Raw genomic sequence first — 27,358 nt, 5'->3', positions numbered from 1 at the left:
GAGTCTGAGATGTCGTCTCAAGAAAAGCAAAAAAATATATAAAGGATACTCTTCATCAGAACAATTCTTTTTATGAATAATTTCATTTACTTGCAATAACCAATTATTAGGAAATCCCTTTCCAGTGAGTAAACTCTGTCTAGAAATAATCTAAGATTAATTCATAAATGCTTTGATTGTTTTTCTTCCCTAATGGCATGATACCATGACATACATAAACCTATGACTATATATATAATATATTGACTATATATATACATATATATAGACATTGCACTGCACAAATGGCAATAAGAAGCTAATCACTTTTGTCTTTTTTAAATTATAAATATTGAAAAATCATAAAGTTATGGCAAACTATATATTAGGCGATGCAAAGTAATTTCAGTTTTTGCCATTGCTTTTGCACCACCTAATTATTTTTGCACCACCTAATATATAGTCTTTATATAGTCTCTTTCTATATATAGTCATAGCTTCATGCATGTCTATATGTATATAAAGTGTGCACACACACACGCACGTGTGGTTTGTATTTGTACATACTAATCTGAATTTTAAAAGTTACACTTAACTTATAATCATAACTACATATTGTTACCTTCAAAAAGAAAATGTCATCATAGTGATGACTAGTAATTGTGTATGAGAGAATTAAGTGTAATTGCTTCCAAACTGCATATTACAAAGACATTTTGAGGTCTCATTTACACTTGATTGTTAGGATAGTGTTAAATTTTTAGAATTTATTTTTCTTCTGCTGGACCCTGTTTGATAATGATGGTACATTATATTTAACTGCCTTTCTGAAAACACCAAGTAATAGGCAAGTATATATATATACATACACACACACACACACATATATACATATTACACATATATACACATATATACATATATACGTATGCATATATATGTGTATATATGCATATATGTGTATATATGCATACTTATATGTGTATATATGCACATATACGTATATATACACATACATATATATGTTTACGTATATATGTATATATGCATATGTATATATGTATACGTAAAGCTTATAGTTAAATTCAATTATAAAGGAATATTCAAGTTATCCATCTTCTAAAGGCAGGATGCTAATAATCAATTAATGTGTTTGGTAGTTTCCACTAGGAGGTCTGTCACAGAAATTGAAAAGTTTATCGTTACAGAACATAATTGCCTGTATTTTTAAAGTGCTGCATTCTGTGAATAATTTCTGTCAAATAACAGTACAATGTAAAAATTATATAATGAAATATGTATTTCTATTCCATGATATATTGACTAGTCTACGATATATTGACACAGATAATTCAAACTAATGTTGATAGAGGTAGTCTTCAGTAGGTCACTGTTTTGTAATTTAATATGATCCTCAGCCACCCTCCCCATCCCAAAATCCGTAGAAAATGAAAACACTCGTAAGACATTTATACTGTCTTCTTTGAAAAAAAGATTGCCTGGATTAAGAGTTTTGAACTAACTTATAGCTTATATTTTTATTTCAAGTGAGTAAACATCAACTATTTTGCTAAGAGAAATGCTGAGCACATGTAGTTATATGCTTCCATGAATTCAGAAATCCATGTTTTGAACTAAATTCTGCCAACAAAAAGCTGTGAGACCTTGGGCAGTTATTTTACCTCTCAAAATCCCTATGGAAAACATTGATTCTTAATTTCTAAAGTCATTATGAAGTTTAAATGAAATAGTAGTTCAACAATCCCTGGTGCTTATTTGGTTTTCCTGATTGTAGACTAGTTCATATGTCTGTTCTAACTCAAACCATAAGCAACTAAGTAATGAAGCTAAAGATGGATATCTATCGTATTTAGTACGTGCATTTACCCTATTTAAAACCTTCAAGGAATGTAGCTCTCTTAGGACATAGATAGCCATTGTTGACCTTGCCATGTCTGAGAAGAACTAAGATCAAGGGTTTTTAGTGGCTACATTCTTAGCATTGCAAGTGTTACCAAGATTAAGAGATATTAAGTTAATCAGGTGACAGAATAAATAAAATTAATGTTAAGATATCAAAGATATAAAACATACTATGTTTAGGTATAAGACTTATAAACTTACTTTTTCAAATATATTAGTGTTGTCCACCTGGAAATAAAGCTATAATATCTAAGACAGTCTTGGAGTTATTAAATTTTTCCTGGACTAAGACTTAAATTCAGTTGTGAGTCCTGTGTGTGAATGAATAGCATGCAATAATTGACTCAAGAGCAGACCAACACCTACCTGAATGCCCTACAAATTTGGTATCTGAGTGAAAAACTAGGGTTTGCTTTCCATGGAAAAAAACCTCATGGCAGCAACAAATCCCAAACTGAGAAACAGTAAGTGCTTCATTAATGCAATGATGGCAAAGGAGTTAATATTGTGGTTCGGTTTCCTTTGCTTCTTCTTTTCTAAAATGTGTGTGTTGCTTTTTCATATCTTTTGTTTGATGTTATCATAGAAGAATTTGTCAAAATTGTTAGCTTTCTTTATGTTTGGTCACACTTTCCTTCTTTCTGTACTTTTCATTTTTCTAGTGTGGTTATATGACTATATTATGCAAAGGGTTTGAAAGACTCTGGAATTATGGAGTTCTGAGAAAACTTGTATATTATTCTCTCACTAGCACGTATGATTTTATTTCTTAATGTTCTTGTAATCCATTAAAGATGTCGAATTTGAAATATGAACTCTCACTTATTACTTTTAAAAATTCAAGTTTTCAAACTTATTCTTGATATTCTACTGCACAAAAGGTAATAATAAACTAATCATTTTGTCTTCATGTAAAAAATCATAAATATTGAAGAATCAAAAAGTTATGGCAAAATGTAGTCAAAGTTTCAGAAGAAACTCACTGAGTTTAGCATGTATGACTCACGTGTAAAATACCTGCCTCTGACTACCGATTGCAAAGACTGAATTTTCAAGACTCTTATTAGGTAAATTTAAAACAAGGAAATCTGAAAATGAGCATATTAATGAAAGAATTACAGCTTCTAGATATGCATTCTTAGGAATATCTATTCTCTTTGATACAGATCATTAAATGTTAAAATAAAAATAGCTTAAATTGAGTGAAGTCAGAGTAGGGAATGGAAAAAAAATAACTGTGAAATTGTTAAGGTGTGTAGTAAGTTAGGGGCCACATGCATTAATCAATCTTTTTTGTTATAGCATGCAGCTTGTCTTCAGGCAAGTTACTTATTCTGTTGTTATTAAGTTCCTTGAATTCTATTCTCCAAAACCTTATGTAATGAAAGCTAACCATGAAAGGGAGGGAACACACCTAGACAGTCTTGTTTCCTGGTTTCAGTTTGATACACTTTTCACTATATCATGCTGCTAGTTATCATTGTTTGATCACTTGGCAAGATAGCGTCCATCATTGGGCATTTGGTCATATATATCATATGGCTTCTGTTTGTATTTGGAGGCTAAGTTAAATTTAAATTGAAGTTAGTGATGCAGAGCACATAGTCCATGATAGAAGAATGAAAGTGTTTTTCTCTAGCTGAAGCACCATTAAAAAGCATGCATTTGCTTCACTATTGACTTTCAGTTTCCTCTTGCAAAATTAAAAACAAACAAGCACAATTTTTTGCCTACCTCAATAGCTGTTCATCAAAAATAATTTGGGAAGTTGTAAGGAGCTAGCAAAATGTTATGATTTTTGCTATAATGATTATATGACATTTTATATAACTTGTTATAACCTAATGTATTGTAAAATAAGGGATAGAAGTAACTGGGGTCCTGAAAAGACATAAAATACAGAATCGTTAGAGCAATCTCTAATATACATGTATATATTAGAGACTTTTATATAAATATACACACAAAATGTTATATACATACATTTATTCAATAAAATTTTTAATGAATCGAATTATATGTGATTCTACACAGAAGTCTATAGAATAATATTTCTCATTGCGTACTTCCACTCTTACGGTATCCCATTTTCCTTCAGAATGAGTACCTTCCAAGCACTTGTGGATTAATATTGTCAATCCTTGAAATCACATAAAATGACATCTCATATAAGTTTGACTTATTTTGCCAGGGAGCCAAGTTTCTTACCTGTCATGATTTAAGTGCCTTGAATTCTATTCTCCAAATGCTCATGTAGCCTAAGCTCACTATGAAGAGGAGGGATGATATCTAAATGAAATTAGCTTTGGTTGACAGCGCATTACTTTCTAACTCTTCCATATACTGTAGTGATTCTGTAACTATTCCAAGCCTTGGATTTTAAATATAACTGTGGATATATTATTTACTTGCATTATTTTATGTCAGTAGCGAAGATATTCAGTACTTTATACTGACAGAATTGTAAAAATGTAAAATTGTAAAATATCTGACTTCCTACTTCAGTTCATTTTCTGCCAAAGTTATGGCTAAACTCTAGTAAAAAAATTTGACATTTTGATTGCAGTAATAGAATACATGCATACATCAAAACTTATAAAAATTAACATTTTAAATATGTGAACTTTATTTTGTGGCAGTTATGTCTCAATAAATTTGTAAACTTAAAAAAAATCTGTAGCCACTTGGAACCAAGTGATGTTGAAGTTCCCATGGCAGTGATTGTTGGAGAAAACGAACAAACACAAAACAGAACATAACTACATTTATTTTGTTTCGAACTAAATGATTTCTTTCAGTTCATAATCTGTATATTCTCTAAATGAGGACACATTGTTTCTGCTCTCCCAATAAACAAAATTATTATTGTTTGCCCTTAAGGAGTTAATTGGCTCATTTATTTAGTGAGACTCTGTAAGAGTACTTGGAGAATACAAGAGTCAAGCTCAATCTATTTTAGGTTGGAAAGAAAAAACTTTTTCCTTTTGATCTATGAATAATAGAATTATTTCCTAAAAGCTGACCAGAGGACACATTTTTAGAGTATATTAATGTCTAAATACAGAATACAATAAAAGACACATTTTAATAGCTATGCTGATCTATAACTATTCTATTTAAGAGGATAGCCACTAGCCACAAACATGACTATGTAAATTTATATCAGTTAAAATTAAATATAGTGAAAATTCAGTTTATGGATTGTACAGTAGTTCCATGTGGCTAATGGCTGCTATATTGGGAAGCATGGATTATAGAAATTTCAATTCTTGGTGAATATTTTGTTGAACAATACTATGATACAGTATACATTATAAATTATCAGATACATTATTGCATCTTTTTATTTTTTGCTATGTTATGATGTCAAGAAAATGTTTGAAGCTGTGGATTCAAAGAAGAAAATATTAATTTATCACATCAATTAAGAAGAGAAAGGAATAGAGCCTGTCTTTCCATCAAAGCAGTGTTAAAAATTAATAGTAAAAGCCCAGTGGGATAAAAATATTGCTAAGGGGTTAACCACATTTTGTAAAAAAAAAAAAAAAAAAAACTGCTTAGAAAACAAACCAAAAATGTGACAGTTGATTATATGCTTCCTTCATGCATACAATGCCCCAAAAGTTATCTTTCTATGCATTATGATATAGAATTATCTGCCCATTAATTTTGATTGCTATAATTAGTTGATGAAGGTCACACGTATGTAGAATTCAAACATCAATTGCAAAATGACTAATCCATATTCCAGGTAATATAGACAGAAAGGTCTGAGAATTATGGTTTTTATTCAGAATAATACCTTCTTTTAGTAGTACTACACTCAAAACTGTTGTTTTCATAAAAGAAAAGAAGAAGTGTACTCATTTATCCCCAGTAAACTTCAGTCTAGCAATACGATTAATCTCTTTTTTCCATTAATAAGTTGTTTCCAGATTTGCTCAGATGTTCTACCTGGAAAATCAAATTATCTCAAACAAAGGCAGTTTTTTTCCTTCAATTCTTACTATTTTTTCTTTTCTTTTTTTATCTGATCATACTTTCTCTATATTAAATAGCAGACTCAACAATGAGTGTTCCACTCGTTTTCCTAACAGAGTTCACGACTAAAATGAGAGTTCTTACCTTTATTTGTAGTGGAGAGGTTTTATTAAGTTATGTCTTTTCTGTTATTGGTTTCCTGAAAGTTTTTATTATGGAAGACTGCTGAAGTTCATAAAAATTCCCGTTTATCTTTTTTGAGATCATCATGCTTGTGTGTGTATATGTATCTTTTCATAGCTTGGCCCTAAGAGAGCCAATATATTGGTTTCCTGTCATAATCTCTGTTATCTCTGGCACCAAGTAAGCCAAAGAGAAAGAAACTAAATGGATCAGCCGAGGTCTCCCTTATTGTAATATTGGTAGAAGGCAAGGAAAATTTTTGCACTTTATCCTTTGTGTTTCCTAAGAACTAGGACTAAACACAAAGAAAATTGTGAAATATCATATTAAGCCAGCCAAATGTCTTTACATTATAACTGATAAATATTTGATAACGAAAGACTGAGGAAAATTTGGTAACAAAAGTGAGATATTCTTTAAGTGTAAAACATACAGCAAGTTTTAAAACTACAACAAAAATAAAATTGATATCCTATGAATTTTTATATTGATTGCATATTGAAGTAATACTATGTTGATATATTGCACTAAATAAAATATATTATCAAATTACTTTTATCTGTTTCTCTTTACTGATTTTTGATGTGGAAACTAAAAAAAATTGTCTTCCCATAAATGTATATGCTCACATTTGTAAAACTATCTAACATCTTATTTCACACTGTATTTGTATTAGATAGCACTACCATAAAGAAAGAGCTAAATACGATGCCTGAACCAAGAAATGTATTTTGAAGAGCCTATATTTGCATGTAAATGATTTTGATAATATAAGGAAATGTAAACAGAATCACATACTTTCTAGAGCTACATATTAATAACCAAAACCACAGCACAAGTAGATAAATTTAAAAGGCAGATCATTACTATTAGTATCTCCAAATTAGTGACCTATGATACGAAACAGCAGTATCTACCACCTCAAAGAAAAATTCGAAGAAACAGGATCCATCAATGAATAAGAGTTCCAACAACTCTTAAATGCTAGTCAAAATATTGTCATGATAAGAAAGAGCAGATGGAAGAGAGAAACAGTTAAACAAATAGTAGAAGACAATACCCACAAAATCAGAAAAAGCCCTTTAATTTGAGAAAGTGAAATTGTGAAAAGCCATGCAACTTTAGACATTTTTAATAAGCACCCTGAATTCAAGAAAAGTGGACAAGCTGCCAGAAATAATAATTACGTAATGAAAACATAAAAAAGAAAATATTTAGTTTCACAATTCTCACCTGAAATATTAGAAACCGGAAGTGAACAGACCACCCTTTAATGTCATTAATGAGAAGAAAAAAAGTACTTTTTATATTATACAACCAGCCACTTTAGATATATAAGACACCGCATTTCTTGGACACATAATACATCTTCTTGCATATCCATAGACTATTTAAAAGAATGTTGATTGTGCCACTTGTATACAGTTTTCTGATATCAAAAATTAAAAATATTTACGGTTTAATATACCCCTAGATCATAGGATAATAAGTGTAAAACCATAATAATAAAAATATGGCAACGAAAATATATCTCTTACAGTACTGAAGGCTGGAAGCCCAAGATCAAAGCAGCAGCAGACTCAGGACTCAGTTTCCAACGAGAGACAGGTTTATGGTCCATAGATAATGCCTGTTCATTGGGTACCAACATGATGGAAGTGGCAAGGCAGCTCTCCAGGGCTTCTTTTATAAGGGGGTTAATCCCATTCCTGATAACTCTGCCCTCATGTCCTAATTAATTCCCATCTAATAATACCATCACATTGGTGATTAGGTTTCAACATGTTAATTTTGGATAACATAAGCATTCAGACCATAACTGGTTCCATAGCAAATATGAATAATTCAAAACACTGATGAATGAAATCAAAGGTCTCAATAAATGGAGAGAGATTCTGTGTTTATGACTTGGGAAACTCAATCTTTTTTAAAAGTTTTAATTCTTGCCAAATTGATCTAGAAATTCAACATAACCTGCTCCCAATCCTAGTAAACCACTTTGTAGATAAGTACAGACTGAGTCTAAACTTTATATTAAAAACCAAAAAGAAGGTGAATCTTGACACAGATTTATACCCATTATTAAATTAACTCAAAATAAATCATAGGCCTAGTGATAAAATGAAAAACTATAAAACATTTAGAATATAATAGGAGAAAATATAGGTTACCATGAATTTGGCAATGTATTTTTATATAAAAAACCAAAAGCACAGTCAGTGAAAGAAAACATTAATAATCTGGACTTAGTTTTAGTTAAAAACTTCTGCTCTGTGGACAGCATTGTGAACAAAATAAAAGACACAGATAGGGTAAAATATTTGCAAAATATATACCTGATAAAGATTTGTATTTGAAACATTGAAAAGATCTTTTAAAACTCAACAACAAGAAAACAACATCCCAATTGTAAAAATGGGCAGAAAATTTGGACAGATATTTTACTAATGAATATATAAGATGAAAATGAAAGGACATGCAGAAAGTATATGAAAAGATACTCAATGTCATTGTCATTAGGGAAATATACATTGAAACAACAAGAGACCATTAGATACCTATAAGGACAGTCAAAAATCAATCAGTAAATAAAATACACAATTCTGTCCAGGATCAGGAGTCAGGGACCTCTCATTTATTGCTGGTCAGAATGTAAATTGACGCAGCCACTTTAGAAGATAATGACAGTTTGACAGCTAAACATAATTTTCCAATGCAATCCAGCAATCATGTTCCTAGATATTTGCCCAGCTGATTTGAAAACTTATGTCCACACAAAAACCTTAATGCAAATGTTTATGGCAGCTTTTATTCATAGTGTTCAAGTACTGGAATCCAGCAAAATGTTCTACAATATGTGAACAAACTGTGTTACACCCATACAGTGAAATATTTGATTGTAGAAAGAAATTTGTTATCAAACCATGAAAAAATTCATGGAAAATATGTTGCTAGATAAAAGAAGCCAGTCTGAAAAGCCTCAATATTTTATTATTCCAATTATATGACATTCTGGAAAAGGCAAAACCACAGAGATAGGGAAAAAAGATCACTGGTTACCAGGGTTCCAGGGAGGGGTGTTTACTAGGTGAAACATTGTATTTTCAGCACAGTGAAACGATAATGTGTAATACTCTAATGGTAGGTATATGATACTATATATTTGTCAAAACCTATAGAATTTTACAGCACAAAGTGTGAATCTTAATAAGATGCTAATTACAAAAACCATTTAGGAAGTTCAAGGAATCCATGGATAGAATGTTGAATAGATAAAATAAACTAACATTACTATAAATCTATGAAGCAATCTCACTGAGGCTCAAGGGGATAAAATTTGCTGACTGACCTAAGTGGCTTGGGAAAGGTTTGAGTTTTGTAAGACACAAAGCAAAAGATACTGCTAAGCATTGCACTCTGGATAATAACGTTGTTTCCTACAGGTACAGGTGTTAACAATCATGATATTGCAATTCATGTATACTGGAATTAATCAATTAACTAAATGAATGGCAATAATGGAAGTCAGATTTCTCATTGTCAGAAGGGGAGTTTATAGCTAAGTAAGATAGGAGAATAGACTGATCCATGTGGTCATGGATTAGACTTGAGACAACAATGTTAACTTATTCCCTTAACTTATGTTAACTTATTTTGCCTTGATAGAGATGGTTACATATATGTATATTTATGTATATGTATATATAAGTATATTATTATTTGAATGTACTATTTTTTTACTCTGACACCTGAAAGCTGTGCAGCAATAGCATTACAGTAGGAAAGAGAATACTTTGAGGCCGGGCGTGGTGTCTCATGCCTGTAATCCCAGCACTTTGAGGGCTGAGGCGAGCAGATCACTTGAGGTCGGGAGTTCGAGACCAGCCTGGCCATCATGGGGAAACCCTTTCTCTACTAAAAATACAAAAATTAGCCATGCGTGGCCATGTGCATCTGTAGTCCCAGCTACTCAGAAGGCTAAGGCATGAGAATTGCTTGAACAGGGAAGAGGAGGTTGCAGTGAGTGGATTTTGCACCTGGGTGAAAGAATGAGACTCTATCCCAAAAAAAACAAAAACAAAAAAAATACCTATCACCCAAATCTTGGTTTCTGATACTATTTTACAATAAAAGAGTCCTTGAAGAAAGTGCTAATGCTACTACAGATATAGGATATATACAAGATGGGTCTGGAGCATTGTGTAGAACCACAAATAATTTTTATTACTACAAATTCTCCACAACAAAAACAAACACACATCAATGGTGGAAGGCCAAAAGCACACAGAAGCCTGTTGAGAGAGAACTGATGATCGAAGGTGGAACAATTTGAGGAACAAAATAAAAAGTGTTAGATTATAATACAAATTATAAAGTAAATATCATAAAATGTGCTGATATAAATAAATGATTGAATATATAAATACATGGGAGAGAAAAGACAAATTCTCATAAAGAAGGATTCCAAATAATTTATGTATCTCCTTTAGCTTCAAGAATGTAGAGTATGACTCCCTACTTCTTCAATATGGGCTTCCTTCCTAACAGTATAGTACAGAAAGATATAAAAGAGAGTAAACTTGCAGCAGAAAAACCTATTAAGTGCTACCTCAGCCAAGCACTCAAGGTCAGTATCAATCGTGGTTAAGTCATGTATGTCTATGCAATATGGTTACATGGGTAACAGTGATATGGGTAACGGTGACAACAAAAAGAGTCAGGATTTATGTTTATAGCACAGAAAGTCAAGCTGTTGGAGAAAAGGGAAAATGGTGGCCATGTGAAACATCTTCCAGGAGAGTTTCACGTTGAAATGACCACCATGTATGACCTTAGGAAACAGAAAGATAAACTACTGTCCACACGAGTGACTGAGATAGTTACACCTTTGCTTTCTGATGGTCCAATGTATACACACTTTGTGTCACGAACAAAATTATTTAAAATATTGTATAAAATACTTTCAGGCTATGTGTATAAGGTATATCTGAAGCATAAATGTATTTCATGTTAGATTTGAGTCCCCTCCCCAAGATATCTTATCCTGCATATGAAATATTTCAAAATAAGAAAAAAATTCTGGTATCCAAAAATCTCTGGTCCTAGGTGTTTCAGATAAGGAATTCTCAATCTATAGGTATATACCCAAAGGATTATAAATCATGCTGCTATAAAGACACATGCACATGTATGTTTATTGCGGCACAATTCACAATAGCAAAGACTTGGAACCAACCCAAATGTCCAACAATGATAGACTGGATTAAGAAAATGTGGCACATACACACCATGGAATACTATGCAGCCATAAAAAATGATGAGTTCCTGTCCTTTGTAGGGACATGGATGAAGCTGGAAACCATCATTCTCAGCAAACTATCACAAGGACAAAAAACCAAACACTGCATGTTCTCACTCATAGGTGGGAATTGAACAATGAGAACACAAGGACACAGGAAGGGGAACATCACACACTGGGGCCTGTTGTGGGGTTGGGGGAGGAGGGAGGGAGAGCATTAGGAGATACACCTAATGTTAAATGACGAGTTAATGGGTGCAGCACACCAACATGGCACATGTATACATACGTAACAAACCTGCACATTGTGCACATGTACCCTAAAACTTAAAGTATAATAAAATAAATAAATAAATAAATAAATAAAATAGATGTATTAGTCTGTTTGGTTTGTCATAACAGTATACTATAGACTAGGTGGCTTAAACAGTATAAATTTATTTTCTTACATGTTTAGAGCCTGGAAGCCTAAGTTTAAGATGCCAAAATCTAGTCCTTGGTAAGGGCCTTCTTTCTGGCTTGGAAATGGCTGACTTCTCACTAATGTATCCTTACATGGTGGAGAAAGAGTAAGAGAGAGAGGGAGTAGAGAGGGAGAGAGGGAAAAATGGTAGATGGTCTCTCTCCTCTTTTATAATGACACTAGTCTCATCCTGGGGGATCTACCTGCATTAACTCCCAAATGCGTCATCTCCAGATACATCACACTGGGGCTTAGGGCTTCAGCATATAAATTTGTGGAGGATACAACATTCCGTTTATAGCAACAGGAGAACCAGAGTGTGAGATATATGAGAAGCCTCCATAATATTTCCACAATTTTCCTATAAATCTAAAAAGTGTTCTAAAAATAGTTTATTTAAATAAAAATGACAAATCAACTGTGAGAATATTGTAAAATAATTTTTGAAATAAACAATATAGTAATACAAATGAGAACTCAAAGGATGGCTTTCAGAGAGGGTAAAAAAAAGTGGTTACCCTCACACATAGGTTGACATTAATGAACTAAGGGATAAATTGGAAAACGTTACCCAGAATGCAGAACAGATAGATAAAATATAAAAACAATATTAAAGAGTAGTTAAGACACTGGGAAGTGAAAGTGAAATCTAAAATACAAGCGTGTAAGGTAGAAGAAATACAAATAAGCCAATATTTGAAAAGATAATTAATGGTGAATACATTTATATAAATGAAAGAATAAATTATCATATTCAAGAAGCATGGCAGGTCCCCAAAGTTATAAATACAAACATGTTTACAGGTAAATATATAATATGCAAAATTCAAAATTTGTAATTCAGGAACACCAAAAACAAAAATAAAGAAGTTTTAAACAGTCAGAGAAGAGCAAGTTACTACAAAAAACAAACAAACAAAAAAGCCAAGCTGAGTATGAACTCACTTCTAGTCAGAAGCAATAGAAGCAAAAACACAGAGAAATATTACATAAACAATTTCAGGTCAGTACATTGCCCTAGCTAGAAAAAAAAAAAAGGTAAAACTTTGCTTCTAAAATCACAGCAAAATCAAGACATACTGAACACAAGTCAAAGATAACTTATAAAAAATAAAAATATTTAGAAAATTGATCCCAGGAATATATTTAAGATTCAGTGAATTTTGTGTAAGGAAAATGGCCAACATGGTGTTAAATATAAGGTAAGTATTGTGAAAACTTAGACAAAGATTAAATATGACCAACAGAACAAATTAGAAGTAAATATTGGGTACAGGACAGTATAAGTTGTTAGGATAGTAATTTTCATAAAATGTTCTGAAATTTATGCCAACAAATAATAATTTTTGTTCATTTTTCAACTTCGTTGAGCAAAGCATACATGTTACAGGTCAAGAATGTCATATATTTTTTAAAAAGTTAAAGTTATGATTTCTAAATCTGTCATATAAAATATTATAGCAAGAAATATTCAAAACAAAATGGAATTAAAAAGATATTACTATCATTAACAATAATTAAAAAATTAACATTGTAAAACTAAAACCAAATATGACAAAAATCACGATATGCTGTTGATCAATGTTGCTTGTTCTCTTTTTTTCGCAGATGAATGAACTTAGTAATTAGCTTCAGGTTGGTATAGTTTTGTGACATTTTGTTTGATAAAATATGAAAGGAAGTGAAGTGGTATATTTGTGTACCACTTCATGGAAGTAAATGTGTAATTATAAGTATATATAATTTACAAGATCTACTCATAACATATAAGGGCAAAAAAGTGAACACAGAAGAGCATAAAATATATCACTTAAATGGAGAGTAGAAAAGCTATGTAATATGAAACAAATTATACTTTAAAATAAAAACCACTACTAGAAACAGAAAATGTTACTATACGCAAATATCCAAATTGAAGCTTTGATTCTAAAACTGTGTGTAAAAATGTAGTATGACATCAAAATGTATGTGGCAAAATGAACAATATTACAAAGAATTTAAAAAATACATCATCAGAATGAGAATATGTCCACTTGTGTCACTACTTGATTTTTGAAGCAAAAATGTGATTAATAATTGAAATTTTTGGAAACATTTACTCATGAGATGAAGAATGCACAATGTTTTTAAGATAATTCAGTGTCTTTTTAAAACAGAGCCCATACTTTGCACAGAATGAATTTCAAAAAAAGTTAAAAAATGGTATAATTCAGACAAAATTATTTGCCCACAATGCAAGAAAATTAAAAACACATGGCAAATACAATTAACAAATGAAGAAAATTTAGCAATTTTTAAAAAAGTTTTTATTATCTCTTTGTTCAAGAGAAAAGCCTAATGGCAAATGAAATTGTTTAAAAGTGAATCACGATGATTACCGTACATAGAGTTTTGGTGCATATTGTGGCAAAGATTAAGCGCTGTCTGCCGAATATTCCTGCTCTCTTTTCCAGAAGGTTTATTTTTGGTAAATGGCTACATAATCAGTGACATTTTACACTCTTTCTTGCCTCTAGGTGAGCCTGATCTCACCAAAATACCAAGATCTCACCAAATGGAATATGAGTGGAAGTGATGAAGCAGTGGGCCACATTTTCTCCATGGATGCAAAGGATCCTTGGTGATATCAGAGATATGAAATGGAAGGTAGCTGGATTTATGGACCACTGCTTGGGGAGATCCAACTACAAATCAGGAAGACTTATTTAGACCAAACCCAAGCAAGAAATAAACTTCTATTCTGATAAACACTGATACGTAGGCTCCTGTGTGTTATAGGAGATACTAACGACTTAATGAATATAAATAAAAGTTACAAAGAGGTGGGGGAAATTAGTATCCTGGTTAGTATTAGAAACTAAGAAAATCTGAACATATTAGTTGTTTCAAACTAAGTATTTAATAAAAGTCAATTAAAGAATCAAAATAAAGCAGTAAGAAGTTGAAAGTGTGTGAAGCTGAGAATAGAAATCAGAAAATTTTTTTAAAGATGGTATATCAAAATTGATTGACATGTATTGTAATGTATCGATTGAAAAGTGATAAAATTGACAAATTTCTTGCATGTGTGAGAAAAAGAAAACAGAAGAGGCTTAAAACATTTTAGGATAAAAAGGGAGAGCTAAATGCAGAGGTAGTAGATATTGAAAAAATATTAACATCATAATAGTATCTAGTAACTAAAAATGCTTAAATGTTTCTAAAAGAAAAAATATCGGCCAGGCGCACTGGCTCACGCCTGTAATCCCAGCACTTTGGGAGGCCGAGGCGGGCGGATCACGAGGTGAAGAGATCGAGACCATCCTGGCCAACAGGTGAAACCCCGTCTCTAGTAAAAATACAAAAATTAGCTGGGCGTGGCGGCGCGTGCCTGTAGTCCCAGCTACTCAAGAGGCTGAGGCAGGAGAATGGCTTGAACGCGGGAGGCGGAGGCAGTGACCCGAGATCACGCCACTGCACTCCAGCCTGGGTGACAGAGCGAGACTCCGTCTCAAAAAAACAAAACAAACAAACAAAAACCTGGAAGAGTTTAATTTTACAGAAACTGACTAAAAAAGAATCAGAAAATCTAAATGTGCCTTTGAGCATTGAACATGTGACTGTAGTTGGTAATTTCACTCTTGTTTTCTTTAGCTCATTCCTACAATATAAGCCCAGATAATATTTCAGATGAATCCCAAGAAGTTTTCAAAGAACAATTTTTTTAATCTATAAAGTATCTCAGAGAATAAAAATATGCTGAAAGTCCCTAAATTCTATTTTGATGCTAGAATAACCTTGACACCACAATTAGAAAAAATGGTGTGAGAAATTATATTTCACTCATGAATACAGATACGAAAAAAGAAGGCAAAGCATATTAGCAGATTGATTTCATCAATTTCTATTAAAATAATGTATACCATTTGAGTCCTTTTTAGGAATGCAATGTTTTCATAAACGTTAGAAAGTGTGGCAATTAACACTCTGAAGGAGGAGAACTCACAAGCCAGATACTGTTGGTGGCCCACCTAGATTCCCTTTACTGGTGGGTGCACTATTTCAAGCTGTCGTGGGTGCCTTTTTTGCATAATTATCTTAGACTGACATGAACCACTCTTCTGGGAGATTCCTGAGAACTCTCCAATAGCAGCAGATGACTGACTAATACTACTGTATGAAATCCAGAAACAAATGCTTCCACTAGGGACAAAGCATTTGAGAATTCAAAAAAGACTAAGAAAAAGAAAATCACAGAAGAATACCTAAACTGTGACTCACTTGAAATAAGGTGCAAAAATACACACTGCAGAAGTTGTAAGCAAAAGCAACAGTCAAAAGAGTGGCTACCTCTGGGATAATAGAAGTTAATATAATTAAGAATATGCTCAAAGGGAAGTTCAAATATATTATTTTATTTTTCTTATTTTTCTTAATTCATACATGCATACAAAATTAGTTATAAAATTTAAGTGTATTTTATGACTAAATAATTATTTAATCTGATTTTCATCAATGGTAGTAGTTTGACTGCACTGACAATAATCCAGCAGCAGCCATGCTTTGTAGATTGATCTACTTTATGACAATACATGCATCTGATAAACAATAATCCCAATTTAAGTTTGAGAGCTCGTTGGAGAGATTATAGGGAGTCTATAATAACACCATGTCATTATATCATAACTAATAATGAACATCTAAGTATAAACGCTCAAACATCACCCCATATGTGAAAATCCTGACATAGACTAGGTATGATGCAGAATCTAGAAGAAAACCTGGCCACTCCTTCAGATTCTATTTTCTCCTCCATTCTAGCCACAACTTATGGATACCTGAGAGGTAATTTTTATTCATAACTTTTAAATTGTGATAGGGTTTATCTACTGCTATTTTTCTAGATTAAAATATTTTGAAATACCTTAAGTTACTTAAGACCAGGGTTGATGTTTTTCAACTATCTTTTCCTGGAAAAGCTTAATGTTCTCAGGAATGTGAATATATATATATATATATATATATATTCACACCTTCACATGGGATGCATCCAATACTCATATGGGACTGGTAAACTTTGCTACTGTTTCTATGCTTGCCTTAACATGTTTTCTATCAGAACCTTGACCTGGACTTCAGATCTAGCTGTATGTCCTCAGACTGATGATTTATTCCTCCTATGCTAATTTGGTTTTGATCCCTGAATTTTTTCCTCCATATTATATTTGGGTAGTTTTATTTCTTCTGCCAATTTCTATCTGAAAAACTAACGATTGTGAACTTCCCTAAGAAGAAACCCACACTAAGTCCTTTTTCCTGTTACCAAATATTTGTCTTCTAAAGGTTATACAGAAAATGACTGCTATTAGTCATTTAGTCTCAATTGACTAAGTGTTTTGTTGCAATCATTTGGGCAATATAAAGCATTTATTTTCGTGTTTCAACTCTTTGGTCTTTTTATGCCCCTTTTCTCATTTGATTGGCCAAACTGCCCTTCGTTGGTCTCTGTGCTTAGTGGTAGGCATGTTTTCTTATTTAAAAGTGTCACTGACCAGAAGAAAATAAGTTTCCCCAATGCCATTTGAAAACAAACAAACAAAAAAAACAAAATAAAACAAAACTCTTCAACCTCAAATTTTCTAACCTCTTTGTCTCTACCCCCGGCCTTAAACTTCCAGGCATGGTCCCCAGCATTTTATAAAACAATTCTTTATTTACTTCTCTTCCCTACTGTCATGGTCTGTTTCATAGTAAATAAAATTGTCATAACCTTTATGTTGAGGATAAACATTCAGTTCTGCTATTTTTAAACTTGTTCTTCAAGAAATTAAGTATAACCTAGCTAGACTGTTGATCATCTTTAAGAAACCACTGGTAAAAATAAGTTATTAAGTGCACCAGGGAGTGATACTCTTAGAAAATGGTGCAATTTCACCAATACTCTGATTTTTTTCTAAGTAATTATTTTTAACATCTTCAGTGGTCTTCTTGGGATAAAGGCTGAATAAAAATTTGACAGAACAATTTTTTAAGTAACTGAAAGAAAAAACATGTAGCTAGTGAAGCAGACTTCAGTGGGATCTAGGAAGACTTGTAGATGTCAAAGTCGTTCATTGAAACAAAGTAAGATTTGGAAAGGTTAAAGGCAAAGATGTGGAATTCTGTTATTTTACTTAACTTGTGATTTCTGCCTTTTCAGTAAACGAGGTTAAGCTGTCATTTGACAGAGAGGGGCTGAAATTTCTTCAAAAAATATCTTATTTCTGATAAGACCTGCTTTAAGTCACTGTGTGCTGAGAAAACATACTTCATCAAAACAAAGCTATGTTCTATGAAAACAAATTATTTCTCTTTCTATATGTGGAATATGAAGTTTTATTGCCTGGCAGGTGAAACCATTTTTATTTTGTCCAAATGCTGTTTAAAATAGGAACATGTTTCTTTGATTAAAACTGAAGAACAGACTCAAATGATATAGAAGTATGTTTCCTTGAACATGCAAAATATACTTCATGACTATGCTAATGAGTTCTCTTTCTCTTTAACATTTAGAGTTTTACCATATCCCCAAATATTATTGCTGTAAACATTTCAATATTTTTCTTTCTTTCTTTTTTGAGACATGGTCTCAGGGTCTTGCTCTGTCACCCAGGCTGACGTACAGTGGTGCAATCATGGCTCACTGCCGCCTTGACCTCCTGGGCTCAAGCCACCCTCCTGCCTCAGCCTTCTGAGTAGCTGGGACTACAGGCATGTGCCACCACACCCGGATACTTTAAAAAAAAATGTAGAGAAACAGTGTCTTACTATGTTGTTCAGTCTGGTCTCATATTCCTGGGCTGAAGAAATCCTACCACCTCAGCTTCCCAATGTGCTGGGATTACAGGCATGAGCTGCCTAGCCCAGCTAAATTATATATACATTTTTAAAGTCCGAGAATGAATTTTCATTTGCTTTTAAATAATTATCTCAAGTGGAATTGATTTTTATATACATGCTAAAAAAGAGATGAAATGTAAAGAGCATAATTTATAACACAATTCTAATTTGTCTGATTTTATATTTAGATTTTGTCTTACTAAGTCTGAAGGAAATTCAACACACATAGTATAACTGTAAAATTTATACTTTCCTTTGTCCTTTGCATGGTGAAAAGATGAATCAAATGACCTAATCCTGGAATGGCTTGTTTTCCTTGCTTACACTTTGCAGAAAATTGATTACTTGTTAAATATAACCAAAGTCACAATTTTTTGAGGCTGGGAAAGATTAAGGGAACAATAAAGATGCCATAATAATATAGTTACCAAATTTGCCAAAAACTTTACTTTTTTCTGTGTTTCACGCAGACAGTTATATCTGATATTCATAACAACCCTGTGAGGTCAATATAAAGATATTATTTCTATCTTAAATTGAAGGGAACTGTACACAATGTGTAAATTAACATTTAAAGGTATGAAATTAGTTATAGTCACAGATTCCGGACTACAAGTTCTGAAGCTCAGACTCCCATACATTTGTTTCCCCTACAACCTCATTTAGGTAGAAATTATTTCTATTAATATTATCCTGTTCCATATTTTAATTCAAGACACTGATTGGAATCAAGAAGCTGAATCATGACCTGTTTATTTTCAAAAGTGTTTGTCCTAGTAAACATTCTACTTTTCGGTATTCACTCATTCTCTCAATCCGAAACTGAGACAGCCAATGGCAAGGGGGATGCTAACTTAAGACTTGGCAAGGGAAAGAAGATAGTGATGAAGGTTGATAGGAAGGCACAGATGAGAGGAGATGCCTTTCCACAACTTGGAAGTTATATTCTGGGGAGAATTTACCTCTGTAAAAATTAGAAGAAGGTTTTGCATTGTACTTTAATCAAAATTAGAAGATACAGTTTTTTATTGTTGTTTTTGTTTTGGTTATCTTTTGTGAGACAGGGTCTTGCTCTGTTGCCCAGGATGGAGTGCAGTGGTGTGATCACCGCTCACTGCAGCCTCAGCATCCCAGTCTCAAGCCATCCTTCTGCCTCAGCCTGCCAAGTAGCTGGGATTATAGGCGTGCACCACCAAAGTAGCTGGGATTACAGGTGTGCACCACCACATCTGGCTAATTTGTACATCTTTTCCCACTTTCTTTCCCAGGCAGGTCTTGAGCTCCTGAACTCAATATACACTCTTAAAGTTTTTTTTAAATTATGTTATTTGATTGGCGTATCATAAGTCACTTACTTATCATTGTGTGCTCAATGTTGTAAAATTTATGTGCAATGGAAAAGAGAAAATATCACTTAGGTGATGAAACGTGGGAAATTTATTCAGTGTTAGGACTCCTGAAGAAACAACTTTGCAAATTTTCTTTTACGTAAAGAAACGGGCATCTGTAAATTCATACATATTTTTTAAAATAATGGTTATAAATCTAACTTTTATAACATGGTATTGAAAATGCTTTATAAAGAGTAAAGGACTATTTTAATTTCAGTTATAATTTTAGTGGCTTACAAAATGGATCATCAAAGCCATTTTGATTTTTAAAATTTCATGTGAAATTTAACATATTTCATATGAATAAAACTCCCCCCCCAGCCATCTTTGGAAGACTAAAAGCAGGATTATTTACAGAAGATTAGAAATATACATTGTTGTGAAAGCTACAAAGCCAAACCACATCACTAAATAAAACCTCAGGCTCACAGGAAAGTGACTGTCACAGAGCATTTTTATGAATGCAAATTTTTTATTACTTTTTGGTGAGGAAGAACATGATTAGTGACAAAGAGGAAGAAACTGAGTTGAAAAATAAAAACTCTGAAAACAACGTGATGACTACTTTCTATTTCTGAAAAACATTTTCTTGAATTTGTTCTGAAAAATACATGAAATATAGAAAATATTCAAACATAGGTTTCAAAGGTTGTAAAAAGTAAGCATGTAAAAATGAAACAAGAAAAAGTGAGAAACAGAAGATATAAAAGTTGGGATTTCAGGCTAAGTATACCTGTCATATTAATAAATCATTGCATCTTCATATTGTATGATTGATGCTTTTTGAAAATAAATCTGAATATAAATTATCATATAATGAAACACAAGAGTATGTGATATTTGTGCTGATGTGCATTAAAAATAATTTATTAAAAATAACTGATGTAGTCATACTAAGGCATCAATCTGGTCTTTGGTATATGAATATTTTTTAGTTCAAAAATATGTTTATATCTAAAACAATGATTATAGAAAATAGACACATTTATCCAGTTAAGAATAAATTTATGTGAATAAGTGTTGTTCTTAAAATTGTCTCTCTTGCCTTCATTTTATTTTTGTTAAGATGAACACATTAATAAAATTCTATGAATCCAACAATCTAAGCTGAAATGTATAATAATTATGCCTATACCAAGAGAAGTTAAAAAACTTCTCTAGGTATAGTCCTAAAATGGGTAATTATATTTTAGAAATAATTAAAATAGTCTAATATTTTCTCTGTAGGTACACATAACTCTAGACTCTTGAATATATTGGCACTGACAGGTAGATGTTAATGAAAAATGCAGTTTTCTAAAACAGAGATCAGGCCACAGTCATATTCCTGTTTGGTGATAAAATAAACTCAATGACATTGGCTAAAGAATGAGTTTTATTCTATCTAAAATCTCAATCCAACTTCTCTTAACATCTCACTTAATTTCCATGCATGAATCCTCTAATCCATATCAAATAATCTACATTTGGGTATCTTATTAAGTGGTCCCCTAGGCTTCTCCTCCTCCTGCAGTTTCCCCTGCCTCTTGTATCACTCCTTGGTCCTACAGGATACAAGTGTAGCATATTACTCACACAGTTTTAATATGTTCCTCAACCTTTCATTTCATTGTATCTATCTCTTTTAGAACACTTTTTACCACTTTTTGCTTTATATTGCATTGTTCACAGCTTTTTACATGCAGGTTGTAACCCTTAAATGAGGCTTTAATTTCATTGATGATGACAACTGTCACCAGGACACTTTTTTAAACATCCTTCTGAATGTCTGGAACAGTATCTTTCATCTATTGCATATTTAGAACATCTTGCTCAGTTAATAAATGCTAGGATGTATTAATTTCTGTTTGAAACTAAAGCATTTCAGATGGCACTTCGAAATTGCCAGTAGATAATTTAGAATAAGAATTTGATGATTTTTGACATAAGAAAAATGGCCTTGATACAATTATTAGGGTAACTCTAATTATTATGACCCATTTTAAAATTTCTAAAGTTAGTATCATTGAGCAATAAGACTAAACCATCTGATGAACCTATTATAATCCATAAATGTTACATGCCTTTCTCGTAGGACATAATTCCAAGAGCCCTTCAGTGCCTATTTTCTCTATTCTCTTTCACCTAAGAGTTTGAGAAAAGAATTATTACTGAAATAGTTTTTGATGTCTCTAAAGCGTTGAAGGGAAAAAAATCTTTCATTTCCATGAATTTAGCAAAATGTATACATGTAATCATTCCTCCCTTGACTAACACCTTTTTTCCATTTTTTCATCAGTGCTTCAAAGAATATGTTGTTTTTTTCTGAACTCTTCTTTTATTAAAAAAAAAAACTGCATCACTACATCTTCCATTGGTACAAGTTAGAGTAGTATATATGTCTTTAAAAGAGTGGGAACATGGTAAAAAGCACTGCATTTAATATTTTCATTTTAAATTTATGTATTTAGAAACTGAAAAAGTGATTGGGTTCTGAGTGCTGGTCTTATCTCCAAATGGTTGTGAGTTACATTTGGCTGTAAGGTTTATGAGATTTCTAATTCTATATTGGAAAAAGATTTAACTTTGGCAGATGAGGTAGAAAATAAAAATTTCTGTGGTATTGTTTTCTTCAGATAATATTTAATTTGGCTTTAATCCCAAGGGATGAGAGAGAGAGAGAGAGAGAGAGAGAGAGAGAGAGAGAGGAGAGAGAGAGAGAGAGAGAGAGAGAGAGAGAGAGAGAATTCAAATTTGAGTCATATATTTCCCAGGAACTATTCTGAGATTTGACCTATTTGTAAAACTGGAAGCCAAGTAAGTCAGTGGCATAACATAGATAAAGGCTAAGTACAATTTGACCTTGAGACATGGGAGTTTTCCCTCTTTCCACAATACGCAGCTCTAGAGTCCCAATTTTTGAACAGCTGATCAACCACTGTCCACACTAATAGATAAAGACTTACACCAAATGTTTTGCATTCAAATATGTTCCATTAACATGCTCAGTTAACTGGCACTTCTTGATGACTCTGATATGAGTTCAGATATGTTTTTGTATCCAAAATATATATTCAGCTAAACCAAAAAGAAGACACCAAATCAGACGTACAAGTAAAGTTCTGTAAGAAAATGATGATTAATTTTGTATTAAGCTTGTTGCATTGCCAAAAACAATGGACTCAATACACTTCCCTCCTCCTACCAAGATTTCTGATCATTTTCTCTGCTCTTTGTGTAAATACATCTGAGCTACAATCAACTGACATCCCGAAAGATTAGACTGAGGCTGGATACAAAATAAAGGCCAAAGGTCATTAACTTCTAGCTGAGTGTTCCATATGCTGGGTTCTACAAGTCTGTATACATCAGATATTTGGATCATGTCAATATCTAAATCCTTGTTTTGAATATCATTTTACCCTCCAGATATTGTTCAAGAAGATACGTGCATATAAGTGTGTCCACCTATGTGGTTAAACAAATTAAATTCCTCTCAGAATATTTTCCTTCTTGTACCATGTCGTAGAAAAGTCACAACCTAACTCTGTATGGAGCCTTATCTTTTCCTCTCCAATCTCTTCTTCATGTCTGTGTTTGTACAGATTTGTCATAGGAAGAATATCTTATATAGATATTTAAGTAATTTCTGCAAAAGTTATTAATTTCTCAATGTTTGCATAAGGAGTATTTTCAATTAATAAATTCTGCTAAGAAAAACCTTTGATAAAAATACTATCATACTATTAATTTTTTTAAATTTAGCATCCAAGATTATATACAGGGTCTGTATGTAGAAGAGTATCTTATTTGAAGAAAATAAATTGATTTCAAAGCTATACCTTATTTATGTCTGTAACTAGCAACGAAGGCTTCCAAAATGTGCTGGAACACATTAATGACTTGTGATTTCATATCTGATTATTTGTGGCCAATGAAACTCAAAGTCAATGTACAAACTCTTGGCTCACTACACTCTAAGGGAACTATTTTCTAACGCTGATAAAACTAGAGATTTTAAAGTAAGATATTGAGTGTTTAATGACTGGTCAATTTGCACAGCATTTATATGTCGTTGCTGTTTTTTGACTCAAAGAAGCAAAACAAAAAATATGAGACGCAATCCATACTTGTGATATAATTGCTTAGCTTTAGAGTTTACATAAAAATAGTACTTGCAATGCTTTCATTAATTTTTTTAATTTACATGGACTACAGATGCTCCATTTTGCATTATTATTTAGATTTGATATAAGGGAGCTTAGAAGCACACATTAAAAGTTATTTTAACGTGTGATTAAAAGAAGATAGATCTGAAGTGCTTAGTTTTCCAAAATCAGAGAAATATTTTGGTATTCAGATCCATGCAGAGGAACTTAAAGGTTACAGGAACTGTTAAATGTATACACACATTTTATTTTTCAAATCCCCGTTTGTAAATTTATTGTGTAAATTTTTTTTAAATATGTGCTGAAACATATTAGTGATATGTGATTTCATAGTTTTCTTCTGTGTGTAGTTTATCTGAAGCTTAAATCCAAAAGCCTCATGGAATTTCAAAACCTGACATTCCTGATACTCTTTGCAGAGAAAAGTCAAAACACCTGTACCCACAATAGTTGCCCACACTTTACCCTCCTTTTAGGGTGAATGTAATCCAGAAGTAGCATCATCAGAGCATGTATATCCAGAGGTTACTCCCCACACCCCTCAGCGCCTCTTCAGATTTAGCCTCACACTGGAACACACACCATTATGAGATTAAAAAGGATAAAGCAGCATCTGGAAAACTAAAATGTCATAAAAAGCTTAAATTACATTTTATTCCTCAGGCTTAAAACACAAATTGAGAATTATTCAAATTAAGCTTACTTACTTCCCATACCTCAAATTATAATACGATAGCACAGGGCAATTGCAAACAGAGGTAAAATCCAAAATTTTGCACATGGGTAGAAACAGACAGAAAATGTCATATAACTTTTGGGGACACTGATAATGATAAATTTAAAGAGCAAAGGAAAAACTCCGGTTTCAACTAATTCCTATTTCATGTATTTAAGAATTTCAATATTTCTGAAATATATAGATGTGGCCAGTTTTAGAAAGTAGGACCATTATGGTATGAATTCTTACTTCAAGACCAATAGCAACAACAACAAAACATTATCTAAAACAATTTGAAAAAAAAAAAGCCCCACCCAAATTCTCAGAAATTAGCTTATGAAAATATTAAAATAATTGGAATTGTGTACATATATTTAAACAGTAGCTTCACTGTTGAAGATTTCATGAAATTCTCCTGTGATAATATAATATTTTATGCCAGATGCATGTAAATATATATTTAAAAGCTAATGAAACTAGAAAATTAGATAAGCGTCTGCAAGCTTTTATGCAATTGAATACTTTGCAGTTGGCAAAGCATTTTACAGATGCTCATTTAATCCTCACAACAACCCTGTGAGGTGGGCAGGGAAGTCATTGCCATCTCTACTTTGTGGTTTGGACCCTGAACACAGAGACTTTCGGGAACATATCTGAGGATAATAACTGTGAATCTCCTTTTTTGCTCCTAGTCCTACACATTTTCCTGTTGATACCAAACTAATTATCAGTGAGATGGAAAAAATCTGAACCTGTGTAAGGAATAAATGTAAGTCAACTATGATTCTATGACATTTACATTCATTGGAGGATAGTCTTTCAGACTACATTGTTATTGTGTGGGGTACTTATTTTTGATTACTGCTCGTGTTGAAAATAAGTGACTTAGACTGAAGCACAAACCAGCCAGCAAAATGTTTGACAATTAATTTTAAATACAGAAATGATCAAAATTGCTGATTTAAATATAATAAAACAAGTGGAAAAAAGGAAAAAAAAAGTTCCCCAACATTTCGTAGAAGATAAGGTGTGTGGCTATTTTTAAAATTAAATTATTCCCTGACATATCAGATTTTCATAACATACCTTAAACTATTCTTTCTGTCCATTTAAAAATAGGAGTATCCCATTAAAATAAAAGGGGGTGTACGGGATAGAGACAATAGTCTCATGCTCAGTACAGCACACAACTGGTGCACTGAAGTTGCATACATTATAGTGCAGGCAGCAAATCCCCATGCTCCATCAGTTTTGTATGGAGAAAAGAACTGGGGAGGGCAAAGGGAAATGGTACATACAAGTCCATGATAGAGTGGAAATACCTCATGTAATATAAACACAAGACAAGGCTAATGAGATCTGTTATAATAACAGAGTGTGGTTCTCAAGGGTTCACCCAGAAAAGTGATAAAAGAGGTCGTGATTACCTTCACAAGTTTCCTGTATTACTGTTACCACCCCTATAAGTCATAACCACCAGTGATCTTGAGCCTTTCTGTTTAGTTTTGCTTTTGAAAAAAATAAATCACAAAATATTGAAACAAATATCATTGTTTGGCTTAATTCAGGAATTCTTAATAAACAGTACCACAGACTTTATTGAGCAATTGAAAATATACACAAGGAACAATAACTTTTTCTTTGTATTGTCTTTTTTTTTTTTTTACTTTCTTCCAATTAAATAACCCAGTTTCGATCATGAAAAGGGCACTTGTTTCTACAGGAGCTGTGTCCAGCTTGCTCAGTTCCAAGTACTGTTTCCACACTTCTTCCTTGTCATTGCTGAGGTTGTATATCCACTTACTCAGGAAGCAAATTCCACAAGGTTGCAAGAACTGACCCCCTAAGTTGTTCTTTCAGATTCTATTTCTCCATAGAGTTCAGCTAACTTTTTAAACTCGGGTCCCCAGTCTCCAAGGTAGTGATAATCCTGGTCTGATTGTGTCGTTGCTGAATCCAGCGAGCTGATAGACCCAGCTTCTGATCTCTGACCCTCATAGGCATAAGTCTGAAGAGAGTCATAAGGGGGAACGCTAGGGTCTAGGTCTGCTTCTGCCACTCTTTGCTTAATAAATTCCTGAACATCTATACTTTCCAGGGTGGACGATGTCTGGTGTCTGGGAGTGAGCTTCACTTCAGGTCTGATATCTCTCCGGTACTTGAGCTCCTCAGCAGCAGAAGGATTCCTCAAGGCTGTGATGTCAAAGGCCTCCGTGTCTTCCTCTCCACCTCCTTCATCATCATAGGTGACCACGTTCTCCCGTACATCCTCTTCTGAAATGATCAAGGGCTCTTTTTTGCTGCGCCTCAGGGTGATAAAAAGTACCACAATTGCTGAGGAAGAATGGAAAAAGGATGAAGAATTAAGAAAACAGGAAGGAAATTCTTAGAGATTTTACAACAGCAATTTCCCAT

General features: G+C 32.7%; 1 protein-coding gene across 7 annotated transcripts in view; it reads right to left on the bottom strand.

Moving 5' to 3' along the window:
- Positions 1-24,852: 24,852 nt before the first annotated feature.
- CDH18 (cadherin 18) overlaps positions 24,853-27,358 on the bottom strand; it is a 1,109,578-nt gene continuing 1,107,072 nt past the window's right edge. For 6 of the 7 annotated variants that reach the window (XM_063811379.1, XM_063811380.1, XM_526963.8 and 3 more), the window contains one exon: positions 24,853-27,277. In XM_063811379.1, the coding sequence (XP_063667449.1) occupies positions 26,787-27,277 (491 nt within the window). In that variant the 3' untranslated portion in view covers positions 24,853-26,786. The remainder of the gene's footprint in view (positions 27,278-27,358) is intronic. The other variant, XM_063811382.1, reaches the window with a different exon arrangement.

This window comes from Pan troglodytes, chromosome 4 (assembly GCF_028858775.2).
Source record: "Pan troglodytes isolate AG18354 chromosome 4, NHGRI_mPanTro3-v2.0_pri, whole genome shotgun sequence".
Lineage (NCBI taxonomy): Eukaryota > Metazoa > Chordata > Mammalia > Primates > Hominidae > Pan > Pan troglodytes.
Note: the sequence above shows the minus strand (reverse complement) of the source record. Positions and strands in the feature narration are given on the sequence as shown.